The sequence below is a fragment of the Neltuma alba genome, unplaced genomic scaffold (genome assembly GCF_004799145.2).
Source record: "Neltuma alba isolate B1F8T4 unplaced genomic scaffold, ASM479914v2 tig00013150_pilon, whole genome shotgun sequence".
Taxonomy (NCBI): Eukaryota; Viridiplantae; Streptophyta; class Magnoliopsida; order Fabales; family Fabaceae; genus Neltuma; species Neltuma alba.
This window is the reverse complement of record NW_021637463.1, coordinates 1-11535: the sequence shown is the minus strand read 5'-3', so window position 1 is coordinate 11535 and position 11535 is coordinate 1. Positions and strand designations below refer to the sequence as shown.

Genomic DNA, 11535 nt, shown 5'->3' with positions numbered 1-11535 from the left:
GTAATGCAGGAGCAATGGATTTCTGGAAAGAATGCTGTGATTAGTGCGTGGCCCCGGAATGTTTCACGCTTCCAAGTTGGGCAAGTCTTGTCGTTTTGCTCTTGATGCGTTGGATGTATATTGTATAGGTAGGTCCGTCAGGTCCACTCTAAATTAAAGCTCCGATCAATGTTGGAATTGGAGCATCGTGAGATCATCAGCGACAAGCTACAGTTTCAACAAACGGTTCATATTTTGCGACCTGTCACGTTATCACTTCTCGCTGGTTTTTCGTTAGCTATTCCCTAAACTATGAGCGATTTCTTCACAAACCTTGGACTTTCTTCTGAGGGCTCCTTATGATTATTGTCCACAAAACAAAAGACATTACTTCATTATTTGGCAGTTTCTTCCGGTTATTGTGAAGCATTTCAGGAATACGTAGGTGCAACACGTATGTTATAATTGTACCGCAGAATCTGCCGACAGTATTTATTACCAATGATCAAATTCAGAAAAAAAAATTATTTAAAAATTTAGTTATTGTTAGAGCACAGTATGTTTTATTCACATGTAGCCCACTCCATGTGATGGGATAAACACGTTATTATTATTGTTTCAAATTAAAAAAAAAAAAAAAGAGGCATTTCCAAGTATCATGATGCTATTTTTCAATGGACGGTCCATAAACAAACGCGATGGGGCGTACAATTACGCTTAGTTATTGGGCCTCACTAGGTTGGACTTTGTCAACCTATAGTGGCGACCAATTGGGCTAGTTTGTGGCACCATTCTGTTCCCCAATCTGTTTACCACCGATATAAATTGCCCAGAATTTAAACAACGGGAGCTGGTCCAAGTAGTAAGCGGTTTGGTATCGCTTAAACGAAATCTCGAGTTCGGGTCTCAGCGTATACAGAAAATCCCTGTTGGAAAACTTACCCACCACAGCCAGATGTGCAACACGGGTCGGATCCAAATATAATCAGAGCAAAACTCCGGTGAACTGGGTGGACAATCAAAAAAAAAATTGCCCAAAATATTATGGTTTAAACAATATATAATACTCCCAAATGCGCCACCCGCACGTCCAGAAACATACAAACGCATGTATATGTTTTTTATGCTAAATACATATAACATTTTAATTGTATTTTAGAGTTCTCTTGTACAGTCCAGAAAATATTAAATGCCCGGTAGTTTGCTATATATATGTGTGTGCGCGCCGTTAATCGGCAGCTATATATCGGCTTCCCCCTTATCCTCCGCGATGGAAGTTTGAGGTAAATACCGCAAATCATGAAGCATCTTTTGAGGCTATTATTTCATGATTAATTAGCATATTATAACTCGAGGTCGAAACGAAGGGATTGATTAATCAAACATAGTTCAGGTGGGGGCAACTTACTTTTTTTAACTTAAAGTTACCATATTCCACCTACTCATTTAATTAGTTTAATTATAGGACGACGCACTTTTTAAAAAATTAAAAACCTTGAGTACCCATCAATTCACATCTACTCTACCTAATTGTTTTGGACGATGCTACATTAACAACTAAATCATTCGCCATTTGTTACCCTATCCATTTCCCCTGATAATTCCAAAACAATATTCAAACAAAATGGAGGCGGAAGAGCACAGTCACGGCGAGTAAAATTTCAAGCGGCAGTGAAAAAAGCAGAACACAGAGAGGCCAAGTCGTTTAACCAATTTGGTAGGTAAAACTGGTAACGATAAATAACTGATTTTCGTCCCAATATTACATGTCATGCACGTAAGAAACAAATAAGTAATAAAGAATAAAAGAAAAAGGCGTAGTTATGGTTGAGTGAAAGGGGGCATGTGGATGGTGGGACATTGAAAACTATAAAACGGACTCAACAAAAGACTTGCTTTCCAATTTCTTAATGATATGTACACCCTCGAGCATCAATTATTAAACAAATCCCATTGCATTATTGATTCTTCAATTTGTTGTTTCGAGACCAGTCCCGAAAACAAGGAACTTTCCTACCTCTATACTTTTCCCTTTCTTTTTCACGCATGGACAACTCCAAAGGCTATCTTCCTTCCTTTTTCTTCTTTTATTTTTTTCGGAAAGGAATAAATTATACTAACAAGAGAAGGGTTGAATTGAAATATGTACCAGTTTTGAGGGTAAAGATAGCATAATTATTATTATTACTACTAGGAAGCAAAAGGAGCTCTATGAGGAATTCCTTTTCTTCTTCTTGCAGATGAAGCAGGTGGAGGAGGAGGCGTGGCCGGATACATATCTTGTTGTGACCCTTCACGCAATTCTTCTTCTTGTCTGGAAGACACTGATCCCAAACCAAAGTTCGCATTCCCATTCCTCTTTATTCCTTCAAGCTAATTAAATCATGCAGTTCCCAGCAGAATCTTTAGTATATATATTCAATTCAAGTCTCGTCTCATGTTCTCATTAAGGGGTTGATAATATAATTATGTATATGTCACCATTAATTAAAGGTCAGTGTTATAATGAGGGATTAATTATATATATTAATTAAGACGAGGGTGTTATATAGGGAGAGAGATTGAGACGATGATGAATAGTGGTGGGAATATGTATATAATGATGATGGGGAATGTGATGGTGATGGGTTTGGAAATGTAGGTGAAGGTGTGTGGGTGGTGGGTGTTATAGGCATATGAAGGGAAAGCATGGTTGAGTTGTGAATGATGTGCATGTTGACAGTGATATATATGGAAAAACATTTTTGTGAGGCGAGAGAGAGAAGCGAGAGAGATGTCTGACCTTACATCCCAAAGAACAAAAACGAAATGGGTCCAAGAGGCTTCTTCCACAAATCTCGCAAATGTGAGCTCCCCCTCCTTTCCCAGATGATGTTTTTGGCTGAGGCCTCTCATTCAGAAACAGCACTCTCGCACTGTTTATCACATACGTCTGTACTCCACTTATGTCCAGGACCTTCTGGATTTCTGCAACTCTCACCACATCGTGATACGAAGATCTTCTTATCTGCAGATCACACAAGTAATCAACAATATAATGCCGCCCCTTCATGATCGTTATTCACAATTTGAATCATCAATTCTCAAATAATACACACACACACACAGATGATTCACACATCAAAGCACAATGCGCTTCAATTATAGCAATCCGCGCCAGGAAAAAAACAAAACAGATGGGACCTGGATAACTTGATGATCCTTGTGCCTTGAAGAACGGCAGTAAAAGCAAAACGGGTCGCCATTGCAATCGAGACAATACATGTTACACTCGCTCCTGGCGGCGTCTCCGTGAATCCGGCAAACGCTGAAAAACGATGCGTTCAGAAGCGGTTCAAGCCATGGAGGGACCAGCATTGTGTGTTCTGTGCTCAAACGCCAGTTAATGAGATCTTAAAACCTGATCAAACAAATTTCAGAGAGACGAAGATCTGTGAGAACAGAATATATTATACCAGTTTAAGAGGTGAATGTGCGCGGCCGCCGACGGGTTATGGAAGAAGTAATGGTGAAAGGTACAGTTGGAATTAAGTTGAAGGATCGACGGCGTCAATGGCGGAGTGGGAGGGGAGTTGCAGAAGAAAATGCAGAGAAGGAGAAAGACAGAGAGTAAACGGCATTCAACTTGGAACCCAACAACACGCGACTAAAAGGACAGGGGCTCATTATACAAGTGCGGCCAAGGGACCGGGTATTATTGAACGGATGAGATGCGAAGCGGTGGCTGAGTGATTCCCAGAACCGTTGGATCAGGAGAGAGGGAACGGGTGTCGTTGGCGCTTACGCCTCTTCGGATCTTCTTTGCGTTTCTACGGTGGCACTGGCACCGGGTCGGCTACTTGCCTACGCATCACATCCAATAGCTGGATCTTCCAAATTCATCCACGCCCCTGTTGTCCACGTGTCTCCTTCTTCCACGCGGCACCATGTCCACGGTCCATCCTATCCCAATCAGACCTCTCCCTTCGCCCAGAGAATTTTAAATTCGTTTTCTCAATAAGAAAATTTTTTCTTGAGAAAATCTATGTTACGATTGGAATCTATCCATTGTTCTCATGGACCCCGAAAAATAACTTCCAGTATTTATATTTTATAACTCATTCATAACAAGGCTCGTTATATTTATACTGTATATATTATAAATGATAATGAGACGCGGATATCATATTAAAAGGTTCGTGAATATATATATCGATCACTATACTCAATTTTATTGTTCTGATTTTGTATCTTTTTCAAAAAATATATAGATAATGTTATCTTTTAAAAATTTTGCATGATTCCTCTCGTATCATTATTATTTATAGCAGCTTTTTTATTTTATTTTAACATCATCATGCGAAAATTGTCGTCGTGTGCTGTGATCGACGATTTTAGAATTATCATATAAAATATAGAGCAGGCAGAATGTCACGTCACGAACATGAATCTTAAGCTTACTTGCCATCAAACTGTCTCGAGTAAATATGTTTTATTGTTCCCTCAATCATATCGTTTTTCTTTGGGGCTAAATATTATGACCCTATCCTATTCTCAGAGGCAACCATAGGGAACAGTACATGGTTTAGCTTATGGGATTCATAATTCCACCAACACGCTGTAATGGATGAACAAGATGCAATTGGATTAAAAACAGAGCTCGATCGTTAGTGTGTTTTAACTTCCACATGAATATTACTACCTCCGATTCTTAATATAAAATCCTATTTGACTTTTATTTTGGTCTTAAATATAAGACCCCAATCCACTTTGTCTCTCATATTTACTCAATTTTTTCTAAGATAATCCTTCTAATAATTATACTCCTAGTTAATACACTTGATTAGCAAGGATATTTTAAGAAAGACAATACCTATTTAGGACAAATAACTAATTCAACTTATTTTTTTAATCTCCTAAACTAGTCAACTGGCTCTTATAATTAGAACCGGAGGTAGTAGATTAGATTTAGATGCGTCTATTTGGTAACTACCGACTTTGCCCTTTTGTGGCTCCCAACTAAAGCTAAAATCAACCTTTCTGATGTCAGAGAGCCTTTTTTTTGCATTCTTCCTTTCCAGTCTCATGTCGCAAACGTCACAGGCAAACCAAAAACAAAAACATCATATAATCATAATTACTCGACGGTATAGTTTTTCACCTCTCGTTTAATCTGCTTAAATAATTCACACATATACGTCACCCACTTTTCGAGCATTACCTAAAAGTTGAAACCAAAACCATTGCTTGCGTGAGAAGGAAAGGGTGAACAATGAACTGAACAGGAAGAGAGAAAATTAAAGCGTGGTGTTGTGAGGATATGAGCAAATTGAAGACGGTAAGCAAAGAGCATTTATCCCGAAGAAAAAAGTAAATGAAAAGAGAAGGAAAGTATCGTTGATTATGTTAAAAGAATGCGAATTATGCGGTAAAACCAGTGACTGAAGCTTCGCATCCAAACAAAGAGCCACAAGAAGAAAAGTGCCTCCTGTCCTATATACCTCACAGTACACGTTATAAAAATAGCAAGACCTTCCTGTTACGGCATGCTTTACTTGGTATTCTTATATTTGAATCAGCTTAAACTGCTATCCAAACGAAATTACGTACACAAAACAGCTTCTGTAAACAAAACGCAAAAATTACATGGCTTGGTTGAAAACGATGAGATAATGGCAAAAAGTTTAAGATGAGTTGTTGACAAGAGGGGCAGGGGAAAAGCTTTTGTCTTTATGTAGTGGCCAAGGCTGGCAACAAACATGGGGATGCGATCGAGCTATGGTCACTTTTAGGCGTCCATTTGCTTGTGAATATAATTCAAGATTTTGATTATTAATTAATAGGTTCTCGTCCATTCCTGCGGTATACATGCAGGCGCATGATATGCTACCACAATCCACTTTTGTTTTTTGAAACGAGTGTGTAATGTTATCTAATACAGGATATGTATCTTCTGTGATGCACAGAAAAACAATAAATTAAAAAAATTTGTTTTTATTTTTATCATATTTAAATTCTGTTGAGAAATGTGAAGAAATGTTAAAGGAATGAATAAAGATAAAGTCTTGCAGGGCCGAATAAATATGGGAGGGTTAACCTTGAATTTGGATCTAGTAGTCCTTAAACTTGGATTATTCGGTAGTGCAGCCAATACGAGGGAGTGTTGGCGCAAACTGACAACCTAGCTTAATAGTTAATAGTTTACTATCATGAAGGCGAAAACCGAACTCAATGTAACCCGGCCCAACATAGAGAAAAACAAGTTGGATTGAGATGGCCCACCAAGCACAGGGAATTAAATTATGCTTAAGATTATATTTGGAATCACAATTATAGACACTGTTTGTTTTACATAAGTCGAAATAAAACTCTTCTCTATTCAGTAAATTACTGTTAAAATTTCATTTATAAATTACTCATCTAGTCATAAATATAAAACCCTTTTTGTTTACAAAACAAAAAGAGTCTTATATTTAGAATTAGAGGAATATTTCAAACAGTCTTAAGATCTTAAGGAATGATGCTCATAGGGTTGCTAACTTACTACACTCAAACTTTCCCTGTTCCCATATGGTGTTTGAGTTGAATAGGGTGTTTGGGTAACCTCAAAAGTGTTATTGAAAAGCAATTTTGTGTAAATCGAAATAAACCCTTTTACATATATATTTATTTGATACATTATAAAAATATTTTTAAAATTATGATTTTGTTTATACTCAAATATCCCCGAAACCAAACAAGCTCGTTTCCCAAACCAGCATGACAATTGACATGATCTCAAGTCAGCATAATAGCAGGAAGGTGACCTATAATTGGGCCAAACCTTGAGCATCAGACTTTGAGGTGGAGTTGCCTACAATTAAATTGGGCCTTAAAAATGATCTGAAAGGCGTCAGCCCCACAAAAAAATAAAAATGACATGTGTTTGCTTTTTATTATTATTTTTAATAATTCCGCAATCTTAATACAAATTTTTTCGTTACCATTACATCTCCATTTTCTCCCGTTAATTGACACATTAGCTCGTATTCTAGCATTTGGGAAACTACGGTCATGCATCTGGAGAACTTTCTTTTTGGAATGACTGTTAGGACTCTATACAAACAGGACTGGGCAAGGCAGGACCCTTATCCGAGTCCAGTCTAAAAAAATGAACGAGCTGAAAAATACAGCCTGCTGCCCCGCCCTACCCATGAAAAGCCCTATTAAGGGCTGGACAAATGCGGGCTGGGGAGACGGGCTTTTATACCCAACAAATAATATACTATATTAATTAACTAATTATTTATCTTCCTCTAAATAATCTAATGTAACTTTATATTAAAATGAAACTTGGCTTTAATTTTGTTATTACTAATTAATATACTATGAAACTATTTTTTGTAGTAGCTAGGAGGAGTGAACTATGACAAAAAAATTGTTGTTTGTATATTTTATTAAACTTAATTATTTTTCTAGTTTCTAACTCTCAAAACCATTCAAAAATAAATAAGTATAATGAATAATGCAACAGTGCATTTGATTCAGGAAATAAATATGAGGCAAATAAAATATATATAAATAAAATAATATATATTTTTACGGGCAGGGCCAAATGGGCAGAGCAGCATACCATGCTTGATGGCCAGCCCAGCCCAACAATTTGCCCAGTCCAAACATACCCAATAATTCTTTCAAGCCATTTTTTTTAGGGTGGGCTGGGTATTTTTTTGCGGGCTTAGGCAGACAACCGGACTTCATGAACACCCCTAATGACTTAACAGCTTTTGCGCCAAGAATTACTTTTAAAAGTTAGAAAGTTTGTATTTAAATGACAAATCAACCAAAAAAAACAAAGAAAAAATTTCTTTCGGTTCTTAATATAGAATCTAAATGAAAAGTTGATCTTCATCAGATATATATAAAACTTATTTTATATATTTATCGAGTTTTCTAAATTAACACTATTGATTTTTTTCATAACATTGATTTTTAAAATATTTAAGATATTTTAAAAAAATATCATATCAACTAATTTAACTAATATTTTTAATCTATTTGAATGAGTTAATTAAGCCTTAAATGAGAAGAGTAATAATTTTTTTAATTATTTTATATCTTGGTCATTTTGGGCGCAACCCATCTTGTGGGAAAAGTAATTATTTTTTAACTATTTTGTATTTTGGTCATTTTGGGTACAACCCATCGTATTATTATCTTTTCGTCCGAAGGCCCAAAACTCATCCATCTCATTAGCATTAATTATTCCAGGAGAAAAAACTTATTATTATTCTTTAATTAATAAGAAAATAGGACAACGCGTATCGAAGTTTCACGCTCCAAAGCGTTGCTACATCGGAATTCGTAAGCAAGAAGAGAACCGATTCACGAAAGTATTTGTGAGAAATTCTTTGCTCTCCTCCGTCTCCCCGGATTAGTTCGTTTTTGTTCCTTCATCGCTTGGAGGATCACGATTTTGGATCTAGTTCGAAATGTTTAGATTTTGGTAATTATCTTCGCAAACCCTCGTGCTAGTTTTATCTTCGAGTTTTGATTCTTCTTATAAGGAATTTTCACCCTGTGGTGCCCTTATTGAGGAATGATTACAATCGCACCTGGAGGCCCTTTTGATGTAGCAAGCATACTTACCTTTGTTGCTCATGTATATTGCCCATTCGTGGATGATACTGACCTTGGTCCTTGAAGAGGACTACATATATTCTGTAACTTCCCCTTTCAAGCGGAATCATGTATTTGTTTGTGTCTTTTGGTTACGTTGATTACCTTAGGTTCTGTATATATCTGATTTTTTTAAAAACAAAATTGAATTTCTGTGCCCATTCTTCGTTTTGTTTTCGGATCATTATGAAAAATCATTGTTAATGCTATCCGCTTGGCATTGTTAATATACAAGAACAAGAGTAGAACAATTCTTGATGCTTTATTGTAGTTGTGGTGCCTTCGGTTTTCTTATTTGGCTCTGATGCTGAGACTGACACAGAGGGTGTATTAATTATAAAATGGCATGAACGAAAGATTCCCTAATCTTGATGTGCAATTTAGATTTTGGTTGAATAACATGTACTATGAGCGTTTTCTTGTTTACGCATAGGGGATCACCCGACAGACCATCTCAGCCGCGCCCCCAGGAAGGTTCTACTTCTACGCAGTCCTGGTATCCGCCATCTGTAGCGACCTCACCCGGTTCTTCTAGGCCTGCAACACCAAGCGGCACTTCCTCAAGCAGCTATGGTTCACAGAGACCTACAGAAAGATTGCAGTCTCCTTCGCATGTTTCTCCTGCGGAAGCTGCGGTAGTTATTGCTCATTTGAAGGACAAAAGGTAAGTTACTTAGTTACTGCTTCTTTTGAACAACGTTAGGTCACTCTTTTTAGTTTTTCTAATTTGAAATTGAAAATGTGATTTGACTATAAAATTTAGATTTGCTTTATAATATAATATGAGGTCCAACTTTGTTTGACAGCCTTATTGTTAAGACTTCAGCGTTCATGGGGATCTTTGTTCTCTAAACCTCAATAGCAAAGAACTGGTAGAAAATACAGTTCAAATTTGATTTTGCTGTGCAATTTACACTTTGGTTGCATCGGTGCAAGCAGTAAACATGAAAGGCCCAATATGTGCAATTTTTTAATTAAGCTTTGCCATTTGAAATGAAGTCAGTTATGGAGTCCATAACATATGTGTGTTTTGTATGTGAATATTTAGTCTTTCATGGATTTAGCAATTCAAAATCTTCTTAAACTTGTCTGTTTTCTTATTGAAAAACTTTATAAACTTTTTTTTTTGGGGTGAAAACAAAATTTATAAACCTTGTCTGACTACTTTTATTCTTTAATCATAATTCCATTTGAGATCACAGGTTCTAAAGCTACCGTTATCATAAAGCAGTTCTTCTTTTCATTCTGTCAATGGATACTTATCTGAGTGGCCCTGGTGGCTTCACTTAGCATTCCTAGTAACTCTGATCATATGATTCCCTTCCATCTTTTGAAGTATTGACTATCTTGTTTCTCTTTTTCACTCTTCATAAATTGTTCAGCGCTGATGAGCTACGGAAGCTTTTATCTGACAAAGATGCTTACCAGCAATTTTTACTTTCACTTGATCAGGTCAAAATTCAAAACAATGTAAGTTGCCTACTACTACCTCCATTGTATTTATGCTGGTTTATAAATTTAGAAATTTTCATTGTTAAATATATTTCATTCCCATTGCTCAATTGATTTGGAGCTGAATGGAATTTTAATAAAAATATTTAATTTTAATTCACCCAAAAAAAAAAGTTAATTTTATGGGATTGCTAAAGGTAGCCGGTAGGTGTGGATCCCAGATGGCCTATTCTAGATATCTAGCTTTCCTATTTTGGCGGCTGTTGATTTTTACTAATTTTGCTGTCATGCCTTAGATATAATGTAAGAAGCCGTTAGAAACAGTTGAGATGTGTTGAGCTTGCTTGACAATTGAATCCCATTGCAAATAAAATCTCCTGTTTGGCATAGAATGTATTGGAAAATGTAATAGAAGAGTGATTTTGTGGATTAAAAAAAAAAAAACTATTGTGTGTCTGAATAAAATATAATAAAAATGTATGATTACTGTTGGATAATGACAATGGTAACATTATATTATATGTTTCGATTTTGTGTGAAAGGAAGGGAATATGTTCTCACCTCTTTTACCAAATGAGCATAAGAAAACTATGGATTTTGGAGTCTTAGTGCCCTGTGTAAAACTTCTTTTAGTTGCATAAATTCTCGTGTAGGTTGGATTGTGTGTCTGCTCGTAATTTTAACAACTCTCCGTTCCTATTTGATCAGTTGAAAGACGAACTTTGCAAGGAGACTACACAGCTTGCAGGTGAGTGTGTACATACTTTGACCAGAGTGAGTTTACATATATTTGAACCCATCGTGTGTGGTGCTGGCTAGCAGTTGAATATTTGAGTGCTTTTTATTGCTCTTTTTCCCCACAATTACAGAGCAAAATTTGCAAAAGGAACCTTGTATTATGGAACTTAAAAATCAGGTAAGAAATTTTTTTGAATGTTTGACGGCACAAGAAATCTTTTGCTGACTGCTGTTATTCACCAACCCTAAATCACAAACTCTATCTTGTGCTAACCATTGAACATTCTGCTCTTCTCCTTTTGGGAACAGTGTAGAATAATTCGGACAACTGAGTTAGCCACTGCTCAGGAGAAACTAAATGAACTCGAGAAAGCAGAGAGAACAAGCATTGAAGTTCAGTTCTCCAGCTTCTCTTCTTCAACAGCTTCAAGGTATGACATGAAATGATTTAACTCTAAAAGTCCTGGTGATAGCAAGATAGTTCATACTTAAATTATAATGCTGGGGTTCATGGATGTGGTAAATTTGATGATTTTGCAGAGGCTATGAGCCACACAGAAGAAGAATCTGAAATCTGCACCAGCAACTCCTTGATAGAGAAATCGATCTTGGAACCTTCATGCAGAAATACAAGAAGCTTCGTACAAATTACCACAAGAGAGCTCTCGTGCATCTTGCGGCTAGAACATCAAATGCATGAGAGCCCACCACGTAAGGGACATGCAAATT

The 11535-nt window shown here is 36.5% G+C and overlaps 1 protein-coding gene and 1 pseudogene across 2 annotated transcripts; one reads left to right on the top strand and one right to left on the bottom strand.

Annotated features, from left to right (window-relative positions):
* Positions 1-1692: 1692 nt before the first annotated feature.
* On the bottom strand, positions 1693-3611 carry LOC114734872 (uncharacterized protein At3g50808-like). Of its 2 annotated transcripts, XM_028922524.1 has the most exons (4): positions 3435-3611; positions 3163-3344; positions 2762-2986; positions 1693-2352 (listed from the first exon to the last, which is right to left on the bottom strand). In XM_028922524.1, the coding sequence occupies exons 2-4, from the start codon at positions 3334-3336 to the stop codon at positions 2170-2172; spliced, it is 582 nt and encodes a 193-aa protein (XP_028778357.1). In that variant the 5' UTR covers positions 3337-3344; positions 3435-3611; the 3' UTR covers positions 1693-2169. The 2 variants fall into 2 exon arrangements, with proteins under 2 accessions (XP_028778357.1, XP_028778358.1); XM_028922525.1 differs by having other exon boundaries at positions 3163-3611.
* A 4632-nt stretch (positions 3612-8243) lies between these two features.
* Positions 8244-11516, top strand: LOC114734871 (vacuolar protein-sorting-associated protein 37 homolog 1-like; annotated as a pseudogene).
* The last annotated feature ends 19 nt before the right edge of the window (positions 11517-11535 follow it).

Bases quoted from the DNA above. Each gene is read 5' to 3' on its own strand.
- LOC114734872 (XM_028922525.1), bottom strand. From the start codon at position 3,336: ATGCTGGTCCCTCCATGGCTTGAACCGCTTCTGAACGCATCGTTTTTC. The intron at 2,987-3,162 runs GTCCCATCTGTT...TGTGATCTGCAG, and splicing joins AGGATCATCAAGTTATCCAG to ATAAGAAGATCTTCGTATCA. The intron at 2,353-2,761 runs GTCAGACATCTC...TGATTTAATTAG, and splicing joins TTTGTTCTTTGGGATGTAAG to CTTGAAGGAATAAAGAGGAA.